Source organism: Convolutriloba macropyga, chromosome 2 (assembly GCF_964194025.1).
Source record: "Convolutriloba macropyga chromosome 2, txConMacr16.3, whole genome shotgun sequence".
Taxonomy (NCBI): domain Eukaryota; kingdom Metazoa; phylum Xenacoelomorpha; order Acoela; family Convolutidae; genus Convolutriloba; species Convolutriloba macropyga.
The window spans coordinates 80,384,068-80,411,485 of NC_134469.1; the positions used below are offsets into that span (position 1 = coordinate 80,384,068).

The 27,418-nt window shown below is 36.5% G+C and overlaps 1 protein-coding gene across 1 annotated transcript in view; it reads left to right on the top strand.

Moving 5' to 3' along the window:
- Positions 1-14,557: 14,557 nt before the first annotated feature.
- The window catches only part of LOC142335019 (uncharacterized), a 41,776-nt gene continuing 28,915 nt past the window's right edge, over positions 14,558-27,418 (top strand). The window contains exons 1-5 of the mRNA XM_075383346.1: positions 14,558-14,769; positions 18,136-18,321; positions 23,688-23,891; positions 24,065-24,197; positions 24,524-24,656. Of these exons, the coding sequence (XP_075239461.1) occupies positions 14,691-14,769; positions 18,136-18,321; positions 23,688-23,891; positions 24,065-24,197; positions 24,524-24,656 (735 nt within the window). The 5' untranslated portion in view covers positions 14,558-14,690. The remainder of the gene's footprint in view (positions 14,770-18,135; positions 18,322-23,687; positions 23,892-24,064; positions 24,198-24,523; positions 24,657-27,418) is intronic.

Sequence of the window (27,418 nt, forward strand, 5' to 3'; positions counted from 1 at the left end):
TGGGTCGAATAATTGAAACCTTTGAAGGTTCCGACGGAGTGATTCGATCAGCGAAAATCCGAACAAAGGATGGATACTACAAGAGGCCCGTAGTGAAGCTCTCCAGTACTACCAAGTGACGATGATGTTTTCACGAAGGAAAACAGGGCCGGCGATGTTGGAGCTGAGCTTAAGGAATAACAAGCTTGCGTAGTTAGGGAAAATAGAAACAAAACACTTTCTGATGTCTTAGTCATTTAATAGTTATAGTTATAGTTCTAGTTCTAGCTACAGTTTGTCACGTGAGAAAAAAGAGAAAAAGGGGGAAATAACAAAAAGCAACACACAGAACGCAACGTAGTAGCCGCAGAAAACGGCTGAAAGTATAACTCAGCAAAATATTGCAAAGCAAATTGTCTTGAGCAGTAAATAACGTGTTACTGTGTCTTGAACTAGAAATATTCCTGAGCAGTAAATTGTTACTGTGTCTTGTATTCAAAATATTATTTTTGAGCGGTAAATTCTGTTACTGTGTCTTGCATCAACGAATTATTGGAGCTGAAATTCAACTGTTACAACCCCAACTTCTGGTATTCTCAACTTGTGAGTACAAATAGCAAAAGCCAACTTAAGTTTAAATTTAAAAATTTTTGCACAAACAGGTCTTAGACATATATCTTTGTCTTCGATTTGTTTTTTCTATCGGATTGAACTGGTATACATAAAGAGATCCCGTATTGTGTGATCTGTAGCAATCCAGTTCAAATTGATAGTTGAAAAAACTAAGATCAGCGAATAGTTACGAACTAAAATAGTTAATGCAACGGTAAGTACAGCAGAGCGGATATACATTTACAAAAGCAAACTGCATCAACGAAGTATCCGGACAGATTTTGTAACCACTCAGAACGAACTGGGCGGTGTAAAACTTTCTTTGTGAAACACAAGGAGAGCAGCCGTTACAAATGTCATTTATCGTTATTTCGAATCTGTTAAACAGTGATTGTAATGCTTCATCTTGTTTTCTTTCCATGTTTTCGTTTATTTTTCTGAATTTGTTTTCTATATTGTCTATTAATTTATTTGTATGATTTTTTACTTTTTCTGTCATTTCGTCTTTTAGATCATGGTAGTTGTACATTTGTTGATCCCAATGCACATCGTGATGATCGTGATTATCATTGTTTTCGTTGAGTGACTTTATATATGTATTGTTTCTAATATATTCTTGATTCATTGTTTGTTGAGTTTTCTTTCTAACTCTCTGATTTACTGTTGGTGGTATCCAGTTCCTAAATTTTATTTCTTTTTCTTTTTCATCTGAATCGGAAATATATATTTCGTCTACAACATTTTGTTGGTTTCCGAAAAAGTTTGACGTTAGTGGTTTGTCTGGTTTTATTGTTGATTTTTGTTTTGATTGCAGACTTGTGTCTATATGAACGTCTTTTGGTGTTGACGTATTTGTTAGTGTTTTTGATAGGCTAAATGATGAGGAACCTAATTGTCCTTGATCCATTTTTTGTACATAATCTTCTAGTCCTTGTATGCAATTTATACTGTCTGAACATACTTTTAATTTACTTTCGAAGTGTGGTGAATAGTACTCACCGTCGTCCCAGATGTGTCTAAGTTCTTCCAGATTTTCAATCTCTTCGTGAAATGTTTCTTCAAACTCTATTCAATTTTCGTTTATGTTTTCAAAGTTATCTAACCAAAATAAGAATGTAAATTCGGAAATGATTTGGATAATATCAAACGTAGCTGTTTTTAATTCTGTTTTTAGTTCAATAATTTTTGTTAACCAATTATTGTAATTTATTATATCGTTTCTGAGTCTATCGTTTACTGACTGTATTTGTTTTTGTTGTTCATCCAAATATCCGATTGTATTTCGGAGTAATTTGTATGATGTATTTGGTATTGCTGTTATTTTTGATCTGTCTTGTTTTTCTTCGTGTCTTTTTAGGAATGTTCTAAACATATCCGATAGTTTTGTTTCATTTTGAAAATTATAAAACCTTTTCTTGTTTTTTGTTTCATCTGTTAAGGTGAATAAATAATGTTTGTTAAGTTGATCTCTACCCAGTAGTATTACTGGTAGATAATGTGCTAGATGGTTTCTATGAATACCGATTTGTTGTATGTGTTTTGTTTCTTTGAAGAAGTTATTCTTCAAATTTATTAGTATTCTGTGTATTGTCTCGCGGTTTTCTAGCGGACAATCATCAGAGATTGTAAACGGTATTAAGTAATTGTTAGCATTGGTTTGTTGTAAGTAATTACTGGCCATTGTTACCATTGTTTTGTTATCTCTAGAGATTGTTTTGTTTAATTGTTACTTTTTTCGTTATGGAGAATAAAAGATGAAAACTTGTTATTTCAATATAGTCCGGCACTGGTCGCACCAGATAAGACGTGTGCTGAGGCAGGGTTACCTTGAGAGGTTACTCTACTTCTGTCTTATGGGTCTCAAGAATATAGTCTAATCTTAAGGCTTACCTGTCTAACTAAAGTTCTAGATCTCTAGTCTGTTACTCTTCTATCTGAGCTTCAGTAGACAGTGCACCGGCCGAAATGCTAAAGTCTAACGTATATCTCAATACTAAAACAAGAGCGGAGTAGAGAGAGAGAGAGAAATATTCTTTATTATTATATCAGGTATGACTGGTACCGACTAAAGGGGTAGCGTGTTGTGTTACCAACGGGTAAACAATTAAACATTTAAAGGAAAGGTATTTCCATAATTTTAACCAATCAGGGTTGAGTATTTTAGTTTATATTTATTAACATAAGTAAAGTCTCTAAATCCTTTTGTTGGAAGTCAACACTGACTCCAGTGGGAGAGCAGACTTTTCACGAATATTCATACAACCAATTGAAATATTTACTATAAAATGAAACCTGGAATTTTAATTGAAATTTGAACTCTTCCGATTTCTTAAGATCTCATTCAGAAAACAACTTTGCCCCGTAATGTTTCTTCAGAACTTGCTTACATTCGCCTTTTTTCAGCGATAAATTTACGAAATCTTGCAACAGCTCCACATTCATTCATGTAAAACATGAGGCGAGACCTCATTAAAATCCTACGAGAACAGTCCCACACTCTTGTAGCACCCTGATGGTGTTTAGATTGCTACAGTGCCCCAGTTGAGACGTCTAATTATGAAAAGACCGTGGTCGACCAATATCGGTTATAGAAAGACAGTGGTCGACCGATGTTGGGTATGAAATGATTTTATGTTGACGCTAATAGTCTTGGTCGACTTTATGTCTGCCCTTATGGTCATGGTCGACTTTAGGTCAACCCTAATGGCCATGGTCGACTTTAGGTCGACCGATAAAGTTATAGTCGACTTTAGGTCAATCGATATGGCAATGGTCGACTTTGAGTTTTGACAAATACGTTTTTGCATATAATGTAGTTTCAGGTGTTAATTTTTTATTTCAGTTTGCAAAAAATTATGGCCAAAGACAAAAAATATTTTTTTCCAAATCTTTTTTCGAACCAACATATTGTCCTTCTATTTCATATTATTGGTATATGTCGGTAGAGTCTATAGAAAAGGTTGTCGGTGGCGTCATCAAAGAATCTAACCTCACAAGGAGCGGATTCGATTGATAATATACATTAGGAAAGTTGACAAAATTGTAAAAACAATTTAATGCCCTATTTATCAAGCTGCACTACTCAAAAATGGATAGAAAAACATAAATTATTTCATTTGAAGTGAATTAATTGATTATATAATTAGGGGCAGTGGTTTTGGGAAGAAAAGCCACGTCTTTAGGGTTGAAAACAAATGAGAGCACAATCAGCGTCCCATCAAGTGTTTGGGGAGATCAAAACCTTAAATCCAACCAAAGGACCAAAACCAGAGTAATCGCGATCGGCGAATAATGAGTTTGAACGCAATGTTTGCATTTAAGATTTTTTCACAACATTAATTTATATTTTGGGAACTGGAAGTTTTTCTGGTACATAAAAATCAAATTTCAATATGATTTGGATTGTGCCTATTGTTCAATAATAATTTAAAACGATAGATTAAGTCCTGAACAAAATTTGAACATTTAACCCAAACCTTCAAACTGTCTTGACGATAAAAGAATTGCAGTAGCTTTTGTTGTGATCCGGCTGATTAGGCGAGAAAACACAGCAGAGTCAAAATCTAAAGTTGCAAGATTCTTTTGAAAAAAAGTTAAGCTGGCAAGATCTTGCACAAAACAAGTATATCTTGCAGTAATACAAGAATATGCAGATTGAAAGAACGTCTTGCAAAATTTTTCAAATTCGTTGCTGTTCAGCTCTAGTCTAATTGATTCATTTAGAGTAAAATTGTTTATTAAAATTACTAAAAAGCGAGCGAAAGTTGGATTCATGCAATCCATGCAATTCACAGTGTGAATTTTTTTGCACTTTTTGTATCAACCCCCTTCTGCAATCTGTTCAGTAAATGGTAGGTCTTATGTTAATCTTTGACATACGTAAAGAAAAAAACTATGCTGTGGCGACTGAGCATACTAACACAATAAACTGAATTGCGTCTCAAGGCCATTTCAAGCCTTAAAGCTAGAATAGCATGACAAGCGAAATTTAATGCTACATTCTATCGAAGCCATACAGATTTGTTCACTTTGTTCAACATTTATATTCAGTGACTACTATTAGTACGTAATCATCATACATGAAGTAAAACTGAAACTCAAACTCCAACTACGCTATTATTGCCACGTATTCAAGTGTTCACATTCACACAAATTGAGCTCAACTGAGTAAGAGATACCCAACTTGGTAAGCCAGATTCGATGAATTTTGCGATTTTCATACCAATTCAGAGAGTGCGGGGCACCGTATACGGTATCCCGAATCCCCAGCCTCAGTGTGTTCAGAGAATCTTACGACATAGTTATCTACAACCAATCAGACATGTACGGCAGTATAAATACAGCTTGAAAAACTACCAAAAATCAGTTGAAACTCGTGAATTTGATCATATTAAACTGACATACAGTGCGTATTGAAGCACAGTTTATTGAGCGGCAATATACTTGTCATCGTGTCTTGTTTCTGTAGATCATATTAGTGATTGTACAGTTTTAATTTTACTTTGATTTGTGAAAAGAGAATTAATTTTGATATTCTCAAAACCTTCTTTCTGAGGAACAAAGTTCCTAAGTAAGAGAAACTTTGTGCAAAGCATAAAATCAGTTTTTTTACTGGCTTTAATGAAGCCTATTTTAGTTCACAAATTGCGTTATTGAGCAATTGAGTGCGCTGAGATGCAGAAAACGCGAATTTGGTTGATTTTGTTAAATTTGATTATCGGGAAAAAGTCTCCGAAAACATTAAGAAATCGCAGACGGAAATTATTTGCCCTTACCAGTAGCTAGGACCGTTACCTAAAGCTGGACATAGGGGATTTTGCAATTTTGAATTAAAAGTTGAGTTATTAATAAAAATTTGATTGTTTCAATTTGAATCATTTTGTTATTCAGCGAGAAACAAGTTTGTTATACAGCAAAGCTGAGCAATTAGTTACCAGGAGTAAATGAGCATCAAGTAATGCAACGGTAATCTACAGTATAACGGACAATACAGTTTACAAAAGTTAACTGCAAAAAACACAATATCCGGACAGATTTGAAACCGCTGAAACGAACTGGGCGGTTCAAAGTTTCCCTTGACTTCGATAGGAGAGCAGCCGTTAAATTTGGTCCGCCGACCCGGACGGTGGAAGGCAAACTGCTGTTCAATCTGATGAAGAGAGTGCCGATGGCACCACCCAAAGAGATTCAATTGAATCAACAGCGCAAGGCCAGTGAGCCAGTGAGGCAGAGCGAAAGGTGCGAGTGCAATTCACAAAACATGTTGAAGAGTTGACCCAGCATAAAAGGAACAAGCAAGGTAAAAGCAAAGAGCAACCAGACAATCCAAGCACACCCAGACAATCCGAGGAACCAGACAATCCAAGCGCAGAGAGAAGCTTCAATCAACATTTCAATTGTACGACAAGAAGTTCCAAGATTTAGTGGAAGAAGTTTTACACGAAAACAGGGATTGGCTACAAATTAATTGAAAATTGAGATCTACCCAACAAATTAAAGGTCCTCTACCAACAGACTGTTCACCATCTAGGGGAAAAATACCCAAAAAACTGCAGCGTCGAAACAGGCTTGCGCCCCATCAAGCTAATTTCGTTGAAGAACATCTGAAAGAAGCAAGGAAGTGCAAAGCAAGTTTGGACTATCATTGGCTTGCATATATAAGCAAAGGCACGCAACCAGCAATGAATGCAGAGCAAAGCAACACAACTCAAGCAGTGAACGACAGCGAGAGCAATAACAACTACCCAACCGACAACCCAGTTGCTCATACAGTGCAAAATGGAGCACCAACAAGCGGCCAAGAGACGGAGAATGTTTCGGAAACATCTTCAGCAAAGCAAAGTCGCGAGGAAAGGAAGAAGAAATTCGATATCGAATTCAAAACCAAGATGCATTTGGAACAGGCACGGTTCGAGCGGAGGAGGCTAGAGCTGGAAATGCAAATGACGGAACTGGAAACCAAGCATCAACTACTGGAAGAAGAGCGTGAGCTAGAGCCCAAAGTGAAGAAAACAGCATTAGAGAACGATGATGCTCGTTCCCAATCAGCTGGTGCTCGAAACAAATCAACCTTCAACTCGACCTCAAAGAAGAGAGATGTCTGAAATTGGGGCAGCAGGATCGACCACCTTCTAACACCAGAACGATCAACAGCTCGCTTCGAACCTACCCCTGAAGTGAACAGGCAGATTCACTTCTCGCAATATCGCTGTTCACGAGACTGATCCTCAAGTGTTGAAGACTGGGACTTCTCCGCGAGAGCTGGCCTACCAAGATAAAACAGTGGATACGCAGGTAGAAGTAGCCTACCAAAACTGAAGTTGAACAAAACCCTCGAATGGCCGGAGTGGTCTAGTATGTTCATTGCTACAGTGGATCAACGACCAATACCAGACTCAGAAAAGATGAGCCATCTAAAGACTCTACTGACAGGCAAGGCAACATCAGCAATCTCTGGAATGGGCTATTCTGGACAGTTATATGGTGCTGCATGGAACATTCAGGAGAGGAAGTTTGGAAGGCCTCATGTGTTCATTGATGCACAATTGGAGAGTCTTCGCAAAGCAGGTCAGGTGAAACCACACCACTCAACAGGTCCGATCAGTTTTTCAGTTATTGTTTCAAACTTTGTGAAATTGTTCAAAGAGTACAAGCAGATTGGTGATCTGTAATCAAGCTCGACACTGCATATGGTGGTAGATAAACAACCTCAAGTTCTCAAAGAGAAGTAGTTGTTGTTTGTTGATGATAAAGATGAAGATCGGCCTGATCTGATTATGTTTGAAAAATGGCTATCAAGAAAAACATTCGTGCACGAAGCGTTTTCAGCTTTCAAGGGAGAGCGAAGAGAAGAAGACCGAAGAAGCCTAAATAGAGACAAACGGTTCTCGAAAACATCGAATTTCAGTGCAAGTTCGAACGTGAAAGAAATAAAGCGAAATTAAAGCGATAGCTGTCCCGTAGCTGATGGTACTCATAAAATATGGAACTGCCCACTATTCTGGAACATGAGTGTGAATGATTGGTACGCAGCCGTGAGGAAGCAACGCTTATGTTTCGGATGTCTATGCAAAGGACATGCAATCAAAGATTGTAATGTTAATGCGTGCGGCATCAAGGGAAGCATCAAGAAGCACAACCGATTGCTACACTCAAAAAACCAAATTGACGAGGGCAATCACGCATTCAACGTACGCGCAGCAACAATCAACCAGAGTAACGAAGTTACTAGCTTTCTTCAGATAGTTCCTGTCTCAATACAGAGCGTTGGCAACAGGCTGAACACATATGTTCTCCTCGATAGTGGATCAACGTTTTCAATCATCGATCAAACTTTGCAAGGGAAGTCACGAGCCTAACACTCCGATATGACGCTCAACATAGCTGGCATACACGGAACAAAAGATCTGAAGACAGAAAAGGTTCCTCTCAAAACAAAGCGACTACATTCGAAGGTGCAATCAATCGAAGCGTTTGCACACCCATCAATATCCTTGGGAAACAAAAACTACAACTACAGCAAGCTGAAGCAAAGCTTCAATCACTTGAGTGTTCTACCCAACAAAAGTTTCAACTTGATGGAAGTTGGCATCGTCCTTGGTCATGATGCCTATGAGCTACAACGGCCATTGGACTACAAGATAGGAACCAGAAGTGAGCCTTTCGCCGCTCTAACAGAGCTAGGATGGGTAGGGGACCCATTAGGGGAAAAAGAAGACAAAATGTTTGTCATGTCGCCTTCACTGAGGATGTGAAAGTGGCTGAGAATATCCAAACCTGGTGGGACATAAAAACCTATGCTTCCAAAATCAACGTCGTCAGTCAGTCAAAGAAAGAACTGCAGGCACAGAAGATGCTAGAGAGTAAGAGGAAGTTCAAAGGTGAGCGGTACAAAGTGGGAATGCTGTGAAGTGAACCAGAGCCAAACCTACCGAACAATTGCAGCTCAGCCTTGGGTCAGCTTTACTCACTGGAGCAAAGATTCCAAAGGGATCCAAACCTGAAGAGTTCGTATCAACAATCAATAGATACAGATGTAGAAAAAGGATTCGTAAAGATATTGGACGAGTCCGAAGTGAAAGGCACCTTCGGGAGAGAATGGTATTTGCCACACCATCCAGTGCTAACCCGAACAAGCCTGGCAAAGTCAGACGTGTTTGCAATACTGCATCAAAGTACAAAGAAGTATGCCTAAATGACAAGCTACTAGCAGGGCTTGATCTGCTACATGGGTTGATTTGAACGATACTTAGATTTCGTGAACGACCAGTAGCCCTAACAGCTGACATCGAATCTATGTTTCTACAAGTGCAAAATCCCGAACAGGACAGAAGTTGCTTGAGGTTCTTATGGCGTAAAAGAACTAAAGAACCTGTTCGGATATACAAACATCAGCGTCACGTGTTTTGGAGCTAAGAGTTCTCCACCTTGTGCAAACTTTGCTCTCAAACAAAGGGGACTGGACAACGAAGAAGAGTATCCAATTGCAGCAAAGGCAATACAGAACAACTTCTACATGGACGATTTCATCAATTCGGTAGAAACCCCCCCTGAAGAAGCAATTGAAATCTTCAATCAGCTACAACCTCTTCTCTCATGACATGGATTTGAATTGAAGAAGTGGATAAGCAACAACGATGCAGTTACCAAAACAATCCCAGAAGACTTGATTTCAATCGAAGTGGAACCCAATACGGAGGGATCCTCAGTGCTAAGACTACAATTGACTGTTACTGATGATAGTCTGCTGGTGTGCAGAGGTACCAACAAAGAAGTTGAAGCACTTATAACCCAGAGGATATTGTCTGTGGTATCTTCGGTATTCGACGCGATCGGATTGTTTGCTCCGCTCAGTGTTCACATGAGACGACTTCTGAAAAGCATCTGGACTAAGAATGGGCAACATTGGGACAAGGAAGTCGAGCCTGGTGACGAAGCAAAATTCCTGAGATGGAAAGAACAACTTCCAATAGTGGCCCAAACAAGCATCGATAGAAGGTACTTCAACAGAGAGAGGGATAAATCCGCACTTCATGTGTTTGCTGACGCATCTGAACACACGATGTGTGCTGTGGCCTATCTACGTTCACAACCAAAAGAATACTCCGCTGACTTAGCATTTGTCATTGGAAAATGCAGAGTGGTACCGATCAGGCATCTTTCATGACCGCGATTGGAATTGCAAGCGACAGTCATGGCAGTGAGGTCGTTAAGGACAGATAAATAAAAAATATGAAATGAAGATAAATAAGTGCAAATTTTGCTCAGACTCAACTACGTTACTGCACTGGATACAGTTCCGATCGTAAACAACAAGTGTTTGTGGACAATCGAGTGGTTGAGATACCAGATACAATTGATGTTTCACAGTGGAAACATGTGAGCGGTATCAACATCCCAGCGGAGATTGGCACCACAGCAATCAACATTGAAGAACCCAAGAGAAGTGAGTGGCTCACTAGGCCGGCATGGTTGAAACGACCAAAAAGTGAGCGGCCAGAGCAAGTTAACCTAATCTTTGCATCAGTTGAAGAGAATATACCCTCATCAGTCTTCATGTTACAGGCTGAAGAAAAGAAAGCTGTTATTCCATGGAAACAATTCAGTAACTTCAACAGACTAGTGATTACAGTGGCATACGCCCAGCAAGCACTGAACAAACACAAACCAGCGACTCTCGTAGTCAGCATTGAAGAAAGAGAAAAAGCAAAAGCAACTATCTTCAAACTACTACAGCATGAACAGTTTGGTGGAGAGATGAAATCTCTCAAAGCTGAAAAGGAAATTCCCAGAGGCAGCAAAATCCTACAATTCCCCCTTTCCTAGATGAAAAAAAGAGTTATTCGAGCCAAAGTCAGAATAGGCAAAAGTCAATTGGACTTCAATGCAAAGTATCTAATTTTGCTACATTGGAAACATCATGCGGTTGAATTATTCTTGCGAAATGCGCACAAGGACAATCAACACGAAGACACTGAGTATGTGAGAAACATTTTTCAGCAGAAGATGTGGATCCTAGGCATACAAACCGCCTTAAGATCAATCAAGAACAAGTGTGTTACCAGCAGAAAAGGCAGAGCACGAACGATAGCACCAGTAATGGCAGATCTACCCGAAGAAGGGTTAGAAGCTTCAACAGCCTTTACAAATGTTGGAGTCGACTATTTCGGCCCTTTTATTGTTTAGATTGTTTGAAGAATTGAAAAGCGATGGTGCCGTCTCTTTATTTGTTTAACTATGAGAGCGGTGCATATAGAGGTTGTACCCAAGTTGGACACAGATAGTTGTCTCAATGCAATAATGAGATTTATTGCTCGAAGAGGCAAACCAAGTACAATAGTCAGTGACAACGGGACAATTGTTTTCGGAGCTGAACGAAATTTTGCAGAGTACGTTGCGGCATGGAACAGAGAAGAGATTGAAGGACATCTAATTCAACGAGGAATCAGATGGAAGTTCAATTCACCCGCAGCACCTCATTTTGGAGGAGAATGGGAGCGGTTGGTGAGAAGTTGCAGGAAAGCAGTGTTTGCGGTATTGGGCAACAGATCAGTCACAGAGGACGTTCTCTCAACTACGATGTGTATTGTTGAGCAGACATTGAACGCAAGACCTTTGACTCCTGTCAGTTCAGATGTTAATGACTTAGAAGCATTGACCCCCAATCTCTTCTTGCTTGGCAACAGGAACGTTTGCCTACCCTACCTACCGTACGTTGTTGATCATCGAAAGCTCTCTCGACAAACTCAAAAATATGCAAATATCATATGGGACAGATTTCGGATAGAATATCTGCCAACTCTGAATAATCGAAAAAAATGGCGATCTACGTCAAGCGAAATCCTTAAAAAAGGAGATCTCGTTTGGTTGATCGAGGACAACAATAAGCATGGATATCACAAGATTGGTCGAGTTACAAAGACCATCGGTGGATCTGACGGTGTGATTCGATCAGCGATAGTTCGAACGAACGACGGAGTGTACAAGAGACCAGTAGTGAAGCTCGCCCCAGTACTACCTGGAAAAGATGTTTTTGCGATGGAAATCAACGCCGGCGATTTGGCGGCTGAGCTTATTTACTCAATAACCAAACTGAATTACGTTTCAAGGACATTTCAAGCCTTAAAGCTAGAATAGCTTGACAAGCGAAATTTAATGCTACATTCTATCGAAGCAATACAGATTTGTTCACTTTGCTCAACATTTATATTCAGTGACTATTATTAGTAGATAAACATCTTACATGAAGTGAAACTGAAAATCAAACTCGAACTACGCTATCGTTGCCACGTATTCAAGTGTTCACAATCACATAAATTGAGCTCATCTGAGTAAGAGATACCCAACTTGGTCAGCCAGATTCGATGAATTTTGCGATTTTCATACCAATTCAGAGATTGCGGGGCACCGTATACGGTATCGCGAACCCCAACCTCAGTGTGTTCAGAGAATCTTACGACATAGTTATCTACAACCAATCAGACATGCTAATTTGACATGTACGGCAGTATAAATAGAGCTTGAAAAACTACCAAAAATTAGTTGAAACTCGTGAATTTGATCATATTAAACTGGCATACAGTGCGTATTGAGGCACAGTTTCTTGAGCGGCAATATATTTGTTATCGTGTCTTGTTTTTGTAGATCATATTAGTGATTGTACAGTTTTAACTTTACTTTGACTTGTGAAAAGAGAATTAACTTCGATACTCTCTTAACCTTCTTTCTGAGGAACAAAGTTCCTGAGTAAGAGAACTGTGTAAAAAACTGTGCAAAGCATTAAGTCAGTTTCTCCTACTGCTTTTAGTGAAGCCTAGTTTAGTTTACAAATTGCGTTATTGAGCAATTGAGTGCGATGAGAAGCAAAAAATGCGAATTTGATTAATTTTATTAAATTTGATTATCGGGAAAAAAGTCTCCAAAAATATTAAGAAATCGGAGACGGAAATTATTTGCCCTAACCAGTAGCTAGGACAGTTACCTAGAGCTGAACATAAGGGATTTTGCAAACTGGATTATAAGTTGAGTTATTAACAAAAACTCAACAAAAATTTGATTGTTTCAATTTGAATCGTTTTTTTTTTATTCTGAGAGAAGCAAGTTTGTTATACAGCAAAGCTGAGCAATTAGTTATCAGGAGTAAATGAGCAACAAGTAATGCAAAGTAATCTACAGTATAGGGGATAATACAGTTCACAAAAGGTAACTGCAAAAACACAATATCCGGACAGATTTGAAACCGCTGAAACGAACTGGGCGGTGTAAAGTTTTTCTTGACTTTAATAGGAGAGCAGCCGTTGCATATGCAATAACGCAATTTTTTGAACCCAATTTTTGCTGTGTTTTCCCAATACTCTCAAAAATCTCTATAGATGATAAGTTTGGTTCCATTGTCAGCATTGTAACAATTTATATAAAAAATAGCTTTCCTTCTTTCTATACCGCATTTGGCCGCTTAAACAAATTGACAATGGATTTTAATTCACTCAATTTGGTCAGTGTTTTGACAGTCACACTTGCTTCGACAATCCTCTTCATTCAAAAAGTCAAATGAACTAAAATTAAAGCTAAAACTTGGGCGAGAAAAAGCTTTCTTGTCTCAAGATCTTTGTGCAGGAGAAAAATTTATCCTAAAAGACTTTACAAAATTTCGTACAGAACCTTTCACATCGATTCGTCGTTTTGGAAAAGTCTGCCAAAGTCGTGCGAAGTGTTACAGAATTAACCGTTTTAATCGTCTCGGGAAATCTTCATTGTCCCCTCGAATTGTGAGGATGATCTTCATCATATCTAAATCTGGGCACCAAGTTTGCAATTTTCATTTTGTTTAACATTTATAAGTGTGAAACATCAGTAATGAAAAACGCTGAATTCAGGAATCTTTAATCATGACACCTAATACCCTGCTTTTCTTATTTCAAGAAATTTTTTAATAACGAGTTTGCCAATGACAACAACGAATCAAAATTATTGATAATTTTTATAGTTATTGGTGGATAATAATAAGCTTCTCATTACTTTCTTTATTATAATTTAGTTTTAAATATTTGAAGATAGTCATCTTATAAAACAGATGAAGACAGCTACTTTCAGAGATATTCTACGAAGTTGCTGACTTCCTCAAGATTCTTGCAAGACTAAGAAAACCAGGTTGAAGAGCCCAAAAAATGATGGGTTGGTTTTTTGCTTGGAAAAAATTCACACCGAGGATAGTGTGGTTTATATATTCCTTCACATAATATTTGCACTATCCTAATTATATTATTTTTTTGTTTCAACAATGAAAAAAACTCATTTGTCTTATTAACTGCAAAAAGCTTTTTAGAGTCTTAATAATAATCACCGACAAAGAGCAGACAGTATTAACAATTTAAATTTTTACAACAATTTATAAACAATTACAGACAATTAATTAAATTTGAGAAAAAGTAAGCCTTTTTTGTTAGGCTAAACATTTCGATTACTGTTTTTTCTCTTGTGTGAGGATCAGGCTAAAGTAGTTACTTTAAATAACATTACCGACCATAAATGGGCAAATATCTTTGGCGGGTATTGCGGTTCACGTACATTTGTGACGAGTCAGGTGGAATCGGTTTAAGATGTTTCTATTTGACATAAAATAAGATTGGTCTTAAGATGCTGTTAATTTTCTTCAATCATCCTTGATATCTTCAACGTTTTGATCACAATCAACCATAATAATTGCGTGAACGGAATGCGCTCACAATAGAATAGAAAAGCCAAATTTCAGGCCTGAAAATTTTTGTTTCAAACTGCTTATTAACATTTTTTGTTCATAGCTTATTATATTTTTACCTGCGTCACAACAGAAATTGTCAAAACACAAAGGGCTTTTATATTTCCCATTAGCGTGACAAACAAATAGCAGCTGCTAATGTGGAAGTCTATAATGAACAGTAATTAAGAAAGCATTAAAATTTCAGTTTGACGCAGATGATTTTCTTCGACTATTTTTTAAAACTTGGTAACCATAGCTATTGTATTCAAAATTCTGAAAGAAAAAATTCTACCTAAGGCTGAAGTCTTGTCCGTTCTTTCTCCGCCAAAACAGTTATTGTTATTGAAAACTATCGTTTTGGATGGTTTGTGGAATATTTTTTGGAATGCACGGGCTAGAAGCCATTTTGCTAGCGCAATTCATCTTTATCAACGCATGGGGTAAGATCTTCTTCGCAAATTAGCGACACAAAAAATTCAAATTTCTGGAGATAAATTTGACAGTAAATGTAAGCAATTTGACCTCAAGCGGGATATCGATTGTTTTGAATAAAAAATATTGTCCTGGCTGAAAATCAACAAATAGTTCATGTGTTGGTCGTTTTTTAGGTAGTTTTGGTCGTTTTGGTCGTTTTTAAGGTACAGCCATTTACAGCATTACAATTATCCACCCGAACCTACTTCAGCGTAGGTTTGAAAAATGTGACTGCGACTCACAGGTCAATTGAAAGAATTAAAAATAAATAAATATTGTTCGCGTTTAAAAGATTATATAAGTGGAAACCAGCTACAAAGGCGAGTAAATTTTGTCAAAATTTTAGTACCAGAAAACGTTTGTAGTGAGCCAATAATTAAACGCGAAAATGACGTGACTATTTTTTAAAGATAAAAATAAAAAAAAGGAGAATTAGTTTAGTCATGGGACAAAGATTTTTTAACAACGTTGACAAATAATGAGATCGTGGAAATCTTGCAGTTGGAGGTACACAATTTGCCCAATAATAATCTTCAAGCTGTAGTTGCTGCAATAATTTGTCTTAACAATATCCCACTGATAAAAAGGATTCAAGACTTGCAAGATTCTTTCCAGACGGGAAAAATCTCGAAAGCGCCGGTTTTTATTTTGATTTGCGATCATTTTCAAGCAACCTCTTAGCTGTGCTATATTTATACTGTTTGACTTTTATCTCGTTTTATTGTATAGTTTGTTTTTGAGAACTGTGCAAGTGCGGTTTTCCATCATACTATAGCAGTTCTCATATAGTGTATTTCAGTAATTACGCCATTTCCGGTCACATGCCCTGAATAAAAGAAGAGGAGGGAAAAACCACAAAAATCAAACCGGAGCATCCACAAAAATCTATTTTTAACTTGACCTGTTTCGATTCTCAGACAATCAAAAACTCTTGCTAGAAATTTGTAAATTGGATTTATAATCTTGCAAGATACATGCAAGTTGAAATCAAAATCTTACAAGATTCTTGCAAGATGATTAAAATCTTGCAAGAATCTTGAAAGGATATGGGGAATAGTATATATTCCGATTCAAGAATTTTTGCAATACTCTTGCAAGATCTCGAATTCCTCGATCACTATGGCAATAATACCAAAAATGGCGTATATCTGAGCGTATCTACAACATAGGAGAAATTTAATGACGCAACTAAGATCCCTTAAAATCTCTGTGGCTACACGTCTGAAACAAGAAATTACACTGCCGAGTATTCTGCTTGAGTTTTTTTTTGGTTTATCTTATTATCTAATCCAGAGTATTCTTTCCCTTTACTGTTACGAATGCTACATTTACGAATGCTAAATTGCATTTAACTGAAAATAAGTAGCCAGATTGATATTTTTCCGCAGCTCGCTTGAAATTAGTACAGATATTAATATTTAAACTCGAAAACAATGAAAATTTATTATAAACTTAGCTGCAATCGTCTGTGGAAGATATACATTGTATTTTAAAATTTTATTTTAGTGAAATTTTATATGTGTCTTGGCATGTTACGGTCAGATATGTGACCTACAAATTTACTTTAATAATTAGAGCTGGTACACTCACAATCAAATTTTGATTTCAGGAGACCCTTGCATGTATTTTCTTCTACTTGACCACCGTGTAACTCCAAGTTTCTTGCCTGTTTTTCTGGCAAACTAAAGTTGAGCCGAGCTTGTCTATTGAGAAAAATAAGAAGGTGTTTTTGAGTTTCTAGTCTTTCTAGTTTTTGTTTATATAGTGTCTGGTTACATGTTACGTTTCTCATTATCAGCCTGATTTTTTTACAAATCGTATTCTTGCTTTGCAAATAGTTTCTCCACAAATTTTTTTTGCAGTTCTCTTTTTTGTTTCCAGTTTTACCTTAAATTTTAGTCCAATTTTTTGACATTTTCTTGTTGTTGGGGACTGGGTAACTCATGTTGCTGGCCAAATGTTTTTTTCTTTTTTTAGTATAGTTTTCCGTAGTACCTGGTCTGGTAGTCTTAAATTTATGAATGAAAAATAAAAGTTCAAAACTCGATTTGTTAAAATTTGCGATGTTGTTATGGTCTGATTGGTTTCCTCATCGCTTATAACTTAAAAAGATTATGCAAAACAAATTTTCTTGAGTTTTAAAGTTGTATTTCATATTTTTCTACGCTTTAACTTTGAGTATTCTCCAGCAAGCTCTTCCAAAAAACTGATTTTCCCTCCAGTTTCGTTTCTTCAACAACAATATGATGTCCTTACAATGCAAACTTTGATAAAGATTTTTATCTAAAAAACATTTTTGATTGCTTTATCCAAAATAAGCAAAGTGTGAAGGAAACTGTTCGAGGGTTTCGATTAGTTGCAACAATTTCAATACCTTGAAATCTGCTCCAAATTGAGGTTGCTTTCAATTAATTTTATCTCAATATAGCGCACAAGTTCGCTGTCCTTCGATTTTTTTATGTTGAAATTTTGTCAAAACGACATTTTTGGAATATTTATTTTGTGGGATGAAGGAAGGCGTACTAGGAGCATATGAAGGTCCAATAAAAAAATTTTCTGAAAATTTTTTTATTACTATACTCGCGTGAAGTGGATTTCTTAAAATGCTTTTTACTTTCGAAATTAATGCGAGAAGTGGCAGTTGTTTGAGGTCTTCCTGCCCAATTCTTGCTAGCATTTTGCGATAAGTATGTATTCTTTTGCAAGGTGGCTTGCAAGATTCTTGCAAGAATTTGAATTTCATAATCACTAGAAAACTATCTTTAAGATGAGACAATTTTGTGGGATGAAGGAAGGCGTACTAGGAGCACTTAATCTCCTTTCAATTAAATCATAAAATTAATATTTTTGCGCTCGCGATCCAATTCGACTAAAAAATTTGGATAACGGTTACAAATTCATTGTAGCGTCTCCGTGATTTGTCTCATCTTAAAGATAGTTTTCTAGTGATTATGAAATTCAAAATCTTCCAAGAATCTTGCAAGCCATCTTGCAAAAAAATACCTACTTATCGCAAAATGCTAGCAAGAATCTTGCAAGAATGCTCCCATCACTAGGTTGTGTTTAATTAAGGGAGAACGAAACAAGTTTGCGTATTTTTTTTAATTTTGTAAATAAATTTTGTCGTAATTTGAAAAATAAAATTACATTGTAATTACCTTAAAATTTTATGCTCTATGTATTTTATGGCCACTTATATGGGGTGGCATAAAAAGTCCCACTTTATTCTCAAAAGGAGTTGTTTTTCATCATGAGGACTATTTTTCATAAACGAAAATTAAGGTTCTCTTTCACGAGATATCATTTAAGTTTGATTTCTTCATCTGTTCCAGTGTTGAGCAGTGATGTTCCGGAATGCAAGAGTGAAGCTCACACGTGCAATACAGACTCAGACTGTAACAAGGAGGGGAGTGACGAGCAACTGAGGTGCATGACAGTCGGACCTCCAGATGACCCAGGACCCCGGAACTGTCTCTGTCGGGCTGGGTACTATGGTGACCCTCAGGAAAAATGCTGGGGTAAATTCATGCAAAGATAGCAGGGGCAAGAAAATAAGTCTTTCAGCTGAGCGTGGGACGAGTTTCAAGTCTTGGTCAGTACTTCTCCGGTGAAAATGGACACATCAGTACTGATCACTTCTTTTATCAAGTCTTAAGGCTTGTCAAGTCTTGGCCAAGAATTGTGAAGACTTAAGACTTGATTTAAGACGTACCAAGTCTAAAAAGTGACATGATCATAGCTCTGATACAGTACTGATCCAAGACACGCAATTTCACTGAACCAGTACGGATTAAGACTTGACGTTCAGTCCAGGACTGGATAGACTTCCTGTCTGAACTCTTTCAAGACGTGGATCATTTATGAACGCACTACTTCTAAGCAGACTGGTTTTGGCCCTGATGCGATTTTAAATATGCACCTTAAAATGGGCACACCAATTTACACAATTTTTAAATAGCCAAATTCTAGATAATAGGTTTTCTCTACCTGCCTGATTATTATAATTGGTAAATTTTAATTTGATAATTTATTTATTACTGATTTTGAACAATAACTTCGACCTGAGATGTTTCTCTTACCTATTTCCAATTATTTTGTTCATTACAGTGTATAATCATCAAAATTTCACTAATAAATTAGCTTGAGCAAACGATAAAAAAATTTGCTTAGTATAGATTTTTGTCACGTAGAAAATTAAAACTATGTTTTTTTTATCCACCGAAAACGGTTGTTACTTGTGCTAAACCAGCGGCCGATAAAGCTGCACTTTTTAAGATAACACTATTTTTTTGTTTTGTTGAGTCAATTGGTACCTGACTGCGTTCGCTTTGTTTCTTGTCTGACTTGATTTTTGAATTATACGAGCGAAGTATATATTTGTAATACCCACTGAAACGAAACTTGACTCTCCTCGCCAATATATTCATTATCTTGAATTTCTTGACAAAATTTGGATTTTTCTTAACGGGGACGGTTTTCTGCTAGGATCTTGCAAGACTCTTGCTAATAACGGTTGTCTGCTAAGATCTTGTAAGAGTCTAGGAAGTAAGGGCTACAAGCTAAGAGACAAGATTGCAACGATTATCTGCTAGCAGATAAACGTCTCAATACATTTGGTTAGAAAGTGAGACAGGGCGGCTTAGAAATTTGAGTTCAGACTTAATGCTCCGACCCCGCTCAGCATCTTTTTTGCCGTAATTGTCGACCAAATGGGGAAGAGATAGAAAACAAAAAAAAATCACCTATTGTTTGAAAGTAGATAGTATATCCATTTAAAAAATTGCTTCCATTTTAAACCAAAATAGTAATTGAAAATGAACACATTAGAGAGCCAATGATATCTGCCACTACGGAGGGTAAAAGACGAGAAAAATAACAAAATCAAATAAACAAACAAGAATTACATACGACCAAAGCAAATTGCCTATTTTTTAAAAAAATATATAGTGAAAAAGTCAAAATAGCATCAGATAAAACTGGCAAACACCAGAATAAAATGGGGCCTCTTTAATTGAGAATATTCAACAAGTAGACAGGAAACAAGAAGGGGAAAATTTAGTAAACACGTTTACACTTTTTGAGGACAGCATAGTCATAAAAACTTCAAAGCCATAAAAACCATTAGCTATCATCTAAATTCATGAAATATATCTATGCATAGCTCTTCCAAGAGCAACAATTAAACCTTTATGCAAGATCGTTGAGATTTTTCAGTAACCATAATGTCATACCACTACAAAAACAAATATAGGCAAATATCAAAAAGTGCGTGGTTACGGTGTCGAAGCCTATAAAATCACGATCTGTTCAAGAAAAATAACTAGTATGAAAATTTGCGCCTTTTTTCAATGCAATTAAAATGTTGTGGGACTTGTCATTAATGTGACATTAACATGATGGTCAGACAAATCATCAAAAAATAAACCTCAAGAATAAGAAATTGATAAAAAGTTTGAGAAAAAATGCATAAAAAATTGGAAATTGAACACTCAAAATCAATATTTAATTAATAAAAAAGCAATAAAGTATACATTATGTTTCTCTTGAAAAGAATGCAACCCTTTTTTTGCTGACACTACCCTCAAAGGTGACAGAAATAGGATTGAAAGTGACAAGTCTCAAAAAACAATTTTTTTTACAACAATTCATTTCAAGCCGTATTATAAAACAATGTATATTTCAAAACTATGTATATAACTTTGAACAAATTGTTATTGCTTAGGAAGCTGATTAGAGTTGCTGGTGAGACCAAAATAGAAGACTGACTACATATTAGCAACAAAAACTGTTAGAACTCAAATTTTTACACACAATTTTATTCAAATGTTGTTGAAGTCAACATATCCATGCTTTTTGCCGAAATTATCATTTTTGCTCAGTGACTTTAAATTGCAATTGAAATTCACGAGTAAATAACTGAGGTGTGGTTCTGGTCTGTAGCTAACATAAGAAAAACAAAAAAAGTCAAAGTTTTTAAAGAATTATATGACGTGTCCTTGCAATCAGAGTATGTTTTGAATCATCAAAGTCCACAAGTGAACCAAAAGCTGATTCTGATCTTGCTGCTACTCGAATAATATCAATAATAATCCAAATTGTATCAAAATAGCAAATTTGATTAAAACATCAATATATCAAAAAAAGAGTTTTTGGTACTTATCGACTTATAATACCGAGAAACTTTATGTATCACCTGAAAGCGTTCGATTGTTTCCTTAATAGTTTTGTCGATACAAAACTACCTAGAGTATTTCATAGGAAAACTAAAGGATCGTTAAGTTTTGGCAAGACACAAAAATTAATTAAAAAACGCAATTGTCCTAACTCATTGCAAACGAAAAGTTTTTGGCAAACGAAAATAATAGTAAGTCAAAAAAAATTATGCATTTTTTTCAAATATTGGTTCTCAATGAGCAAAGGACCGCGAAAAAAGTTTTTTTTCGGAAAACTTTCTGAGGAATGGAGATACAATAATCTATTATCTAAGTAAAAGAAGATTGTTTAAGAAGTTTTTTATTCATTACCGGTCCAATTGGACAAGGTTCGCCAAGCAGGCATATTTGAAGCTAAATTTTTATAAAAATAAGAGAAAGAGATGCCGAATTTTCAAAATTTTTGCGTTAATTATAGTCAAAACGGTTGGTTCAAAGAATTCACTGCCTCCTTTTTATCTTCAAACGTAAAGTCAATAAAACTATTATTGACATTTATATTATATTTTTTTAAACAAAAAGAATCAAATGTTAACGAAAATTAAAACAAATTTCAGCAAAACAACGGATGCTGGGCTATCATTCACAAAAATTTACGTATCCATAACTCCTCGCAAAAATCAAAACTAAAAAAAAACTTTTTAATATGAAATTCTACGCTTAACAAGCTTTCCAACGATACTACTCATAACCCTGTGCAATAAATTTATCAATCGACGAAAAGTTCCTGAACAAAAAAACCAGTTGAGTATATTATCCCCCCACCCAATCGCGCGGGTCGGAATAATAATTGGATAGAAACTTATGATCTGAGCAATTTTCATTAATTCAAATTGTGTGAGCAAGTTTGGCAAAAGAATTGATTTTACTATGTTTTATTCAGATTTTAACTGACAGTCTGAATTTGTGAGCTCTTGAAACTGCTGCTAATGCAAATAAAGCAAAAGTTATGGATCAAACTCGGCTACAAAAACTGTTGATAAATTATTATTAGTGAGGGCTTTTAAGAAGGCGTCAGGGTAGTTTGATTTGAATCGCTCTCTTTCATTCCGATAACAAAATGGATTCTGCTGAATAGTCGGAATAATAATTGGATAGAAACTTATGATCTGCGCAATTTTCAACAATTCTTGGCTTGGAGCTCCAATAAAAAACTTTTTAAAAAATTTTGTGTAAGAAGTTTTGCACTTCCCTATTTTTGTTTTCAGGTCAAGTTTGTTCTTTTTGTTTCTCATGGACGAACTCACTTGATATCTAAGAGAGACAAACAGTTCTAACTTAACTGAAATTCAAATCAAACTTCTGCAGCAAAGATCCGAAATCTGTTTTTAGTATCTAAATGGTTATAGTTGTTGTAATCATGCTTCAATGCATAAAAACGTGGCGCTGGATAACTTCTAATTGTGTATGTTAATATGCCTAGTTTCCATAAACACTTGCAAAGAACTTGCAGTTTTGTAGATATCTTGATGTTTTCTTATACCAAGAACTTTTTCGAGGTCCAATCAGCTTTAAGGGCAGCGCAAGCAAACCGAGAAGCTTTAAGAAACCAACTCGAAATCTGTGACCTCTGGCACGCCAGATTGTTTTCGAGCAACCCACCAATTGAGACCAATGCATAAATAGTTTTTAAAATTTCCACGGTCGCCAAAACGCGAATTCATACAGAGGACTTAAAATTGGCAATCAAAAAGATGGAGACGCAGGCTAACGCCGTGTCCACTGACGTGAGCGGGTCCAACTGCTTAGACCAGGAGCAAAAAACAACCCTAACTTCTTCCTAGCCCTTGGAGAAGAAAGCCAACTCAGTTTTTTAGTGAAAACCATGTGCTTGAAAATTAAATCGAAATTGACAGAATGTTCTTACATCAATAGCCTAGATCTTATTTGTTATTTGATTGATTCAAATTATGAGAGCATGTTTTGCAGGCGACAGAATTGATAACTAAATTTTACTATGTTTTTTTTTCACATTGTAATGGATAGTACTATCTTGTGAGCAATGGAAACTACCATTAATACAAAAAGAAATAGTTGGTTAGCAAACTCGGTTAATAAAAATGCTGATAAATTTTTTGTTAGTGAGGATCATCGCAGACTTTTAATAAGGCGTTACGCTAGTTTGATTTGAAACGCCCTCTCTCATTCTTTCCGATAACAAAACGGATTTTGCTTAATAATCCGGGTAATCTACTTTTCAAAATGGCAAGTGTGAACTAAAGACGGGGCTCTCCGTCTGTCCTGATGATTACACTCTTGAACTAATGTGGCATGTTCTTTGTTCTGCTGTATGTTGTAGCAACCTAACTGCGGTCTTAGTTAGCTCCATATACTCCAAAATATTTAGAGCCTCGAAGACTTGAACCACCATCTCTATAACCGCGGGTAGGCATGCTGCCGTTACACTAAAACTCCGAGGAAGTAGCAAATTTGTTAGCTTGATATACCACAACCCAGGTCGAGGTGGCCAGACCGAAGTGACCCCTGATCAGACGAGTTTCGAGCGCACACATGTTCTCGGTGCGCTCGAATTACATGGTCTGGAAAAGGCTTCGAGCGCACTTTCGTCTGGACAATGGTCTGGAACTTGTCTGATCAGGGGTCAATTCGGTCTGGGACGGTCTGATCTGCTGGGATATTACCCTGCATCTGTTTTTGTTTGTTTACCACAGAATTCAGCTATAAAGCACCTATCTTCGGGATGTACAAGGGGTGTTACCCCGTGGACAAGAACGGGCGAACAGTGAAGCAGGCAGCAGGGGACTACAGACCCTACCTGTTGAACACATACTCGTGTAGGGAGACTTGTTCCAACCAGCTCACTGCCTTTGCAGCTCTGCAGGAGGGTGACATCTGTTTCTGTGCCAACGACATTTGTGAGTTCCTATTTGAGGATCTATTCTGCCCCCTTCCCCCCTTCGGTGTTTTTTTATGCCCCTGAGTTACCAATTACGTATTGTTATATACCAGGTTACTATAAGTATAAAATTAGCACGTCCAACTGAGGGGGAGAAGTAACGGCAGAAACGAGGTATATATTGGTTTTCAGATGGTTTGGGAGAAGCGATTCCAGAGGTTGAAGACGGTGAGAAGTGCAACAGTGAGTGCACTGATGAAGATCCAGATGGAAGTACCTGCGGAGGTTTTCATAACGAGGAAGACGGAGTTGTCACTCAGAGCTTGTGAGTTCGCATTTGCCTAACCCTAGTTGAGAGGTCGACTTAGACTTGTAAAGTCGACCTGGGGGGGGGGGGGGGGATTTCCTTACTTTAAATACACTTTTCAAAACTTCAATTTTAACTGTTTGATAGCTGCAATCAACCACTATTACACCAAAACACGATTTTCTGAATATAAATTTCACTATCAAAACAAATTTTCATGGTTCCAAAATTTAAATCATCGATTTCTAAGTCACACCTCAATACTCGAGCTGTGTAATGTTAATTTGATTGTTTATAGATTCAAAATTTGGATGAAGAATTTGTTTTTGTTTTTAATTTTGAAGTTCGAGTGTCTACACTACTCAGCGGGGTTCAACCAGCGCCTGGTTTGTCAACATCAACAAAGATCTTCTAGCAATGACAGCTGCCAGAGCCCAGCTGGATTTTGCAGCTCCATATGGTTTCTGCAAACCTTTGGTACGTAAAATGAGGAAAACCGTTCATATATTTTTTGTACCCCGATCTCCGATATTTGTCAAGATCTTGAGCCATTAAAAAGATCGTTATGTTTTTGCTTCTGTTCGAAAACTAGCAAACAAAGAAAATACAACTTTGGAATTCACACACAAACAACCACATACACACAAAAACTCACAGAAAATTTTGGCGCCACTTCAAAAAAGCAGCAAGGAACATCAGATAGCAAGAAAAAACTTTATAAACTGGAAGAACTTAGAATTTGTGAAAACTCAAAAATGACAAAACTGAAAAAATTTACAAGTTGGGACTCAATATTTGTCCACCAACCTTTTTGGGAAGAGGAAACTGGAGCGACCAAAGGTTATTTAAGGTAACCTATAAGCCATCCAGGGACCCAGAAATCATTTTAAAATTAAACTCACAAACGCGGCTATAAAAACTTATTTGGTGCAAAAGTGCTTTTTTCATATATTGGTCATTTATACTCAAACTTCTCTATATGCTATTTGTTTGACAGTTTAGTTGTTTATCCACGGTCAAATGTAATATATTCAAAGTATCTAGGACTACGTATTAATCCGTGCTTATGTCAACAAAAAAGATAGTAAAGCAATTTGCCATTTATCATGTAAGCATCAACCTAAATTATTTTTCTCTGTTATATAATCAGAAACGAGTAACAATCATGTTAAGAATGATCATTATCTGATTATTTTCTTTCAACCTAATTGTTTTGATAGAGGATCGGTATTGTAAGTAGTAGAACGATTGGAAACGGTTACAAAGCGCAGATGGTTCTCAGTTTGACTGTAGTTTGATTCATCATCAAATTTAGTCTTTTCTTGTTATGTTTCGCTAGATACTAAAATCTGCCAATTTCTTACGTTAGTTGCGCTTTCCTATAAGAGATAAGCAACAGTACTGTCTATGATTGAATCCTTACCAACTTCAGTACGAGATTTAACATAATTTGCCACTGAGGGTTTTCTTAATTTCAATCAGAAATATAATTACAGTCCTTTGAACATCCGACAGACTAATAGTTTTGTCTAGATGTTTATAAGTATACACTTAATAATGAATGGTTCGTTCAACGCTTTGTGCACCTCATCTCTGAACTCACGAAATGTTAAAATATATCTACGAAAAAACGCAAACTTGTGTTAAACCTCAGCTGGGCATGATATTGCAATCACGTAACAGTTTTATATATGCGAAGAAATACTAAAGACGTACGAAGTTTTGCTCCAGTCGGATATCATAAGTAGTCTTGGGGTTTAAGATTTTCCTCTTTATGACACAGATTTTTTCTAATGCAAACGTGGATACGGTGCGTTTGAACATACACATGGGTGCGTGAGTAATATTTCAACCGCACCAGTACATAAGGGTGAGGCAAATTCTGGCCCATTGACAAACCAAAGTCGGCACTACAAGCGCAACAATTATCGAAGCCGAACCACCTTCTGCCATATTTACAAGCCGCTTTTTACACCAGAGATGAGCAAAAGAAACTTATCATAGGTGAGACAAAGGCCGCACTATAAACTTTGTTAAACCTTCTTTTGCATCATAGGTCTCAACCATACAGTCCCGAGGTACACAAACAAAGGTAAAAAGGTGAAAAGTTTTGATCCATTTGATTGTCTTAACGTTTTTTAATGAGACTCTCTACTCTGTAAAAGCACAAAAAAATTCTTTGCTGTTTTTTCTAGTGGCCCAAGAATAAACCGAGTACTTTTGTATATAAAACTTTTTAATTTTTATAGGAAATGCCAGATTGGGCGAGATTTGAACGCATCACAAATACACAACGAATAAACCACACAATTAATGTATAGCACCCATAGGGGCACTGGAAGGGAGGTGTCTTTATCATAAAACAATGGTTTTTGAAATATAAAACCAATTTTTATACCACAATTTAACCAAAGGATCTGTTCCAAAAATTTTGGCGTGGCGTTTTACAATCTTTATTTATAGGAGAGGTTGCAGATAGGGTATAGGCAAAATTAACCACTCCTTGAGACAGAGGTTCTCATCATCTTTTTGAAATGAGATACAATTTTTTGATAAACGTTTGACGAAACTGCAAAACTTGTCAACATGTTTCACTAATTCTAAATTTAGTTTATTATGGCCAACATTAGTTTAACACACTCGTTTGTTTGGCTATTGTTGGCTATGATAAAAGAAATTTTTGACCCGCCTGGACCCAAAAGTAGAGAAATGAGAGGATTTTCCACATAAAAACGGAGAAAATTTTTGCATTTCGGAACTAATTTTTTCTCATGTACAATTTTTTCAAGTATCGTTCCCAAAGCGAAACCCTCCATTGTTGTACAATCCCAATGGATAGCAAATGCTAAGCAAATAGTATGGTTAATACTGAACAACTACTTGACCCGGAGGGCCACGACATACTTTTGAAATACGAAATGAATTTTCAGAAAGGTTTGACCAAATTGCCAAAAACGTTAAATTTTATCTCTCTGATTCTAAATTTTTTTGATCACAGCAAGCGTTATCTTAACACACACGAACATTTTTCTGAGGGTACCATTTTATGAAGTATTTATCTCGAAGTAAAACTTCCAGGTTCCGTATAATCCCTATAGTTAGGGGAGCTACAGTAATATTATGGGCAATATCAAAAGTATGGGCAATCCTGACCCAGAAGATCAAATTATTTTTTTGATTTACCATCGTGGAAACATTCGATGAGACTGCAAACCTTGACTTTATATATCACACATCAT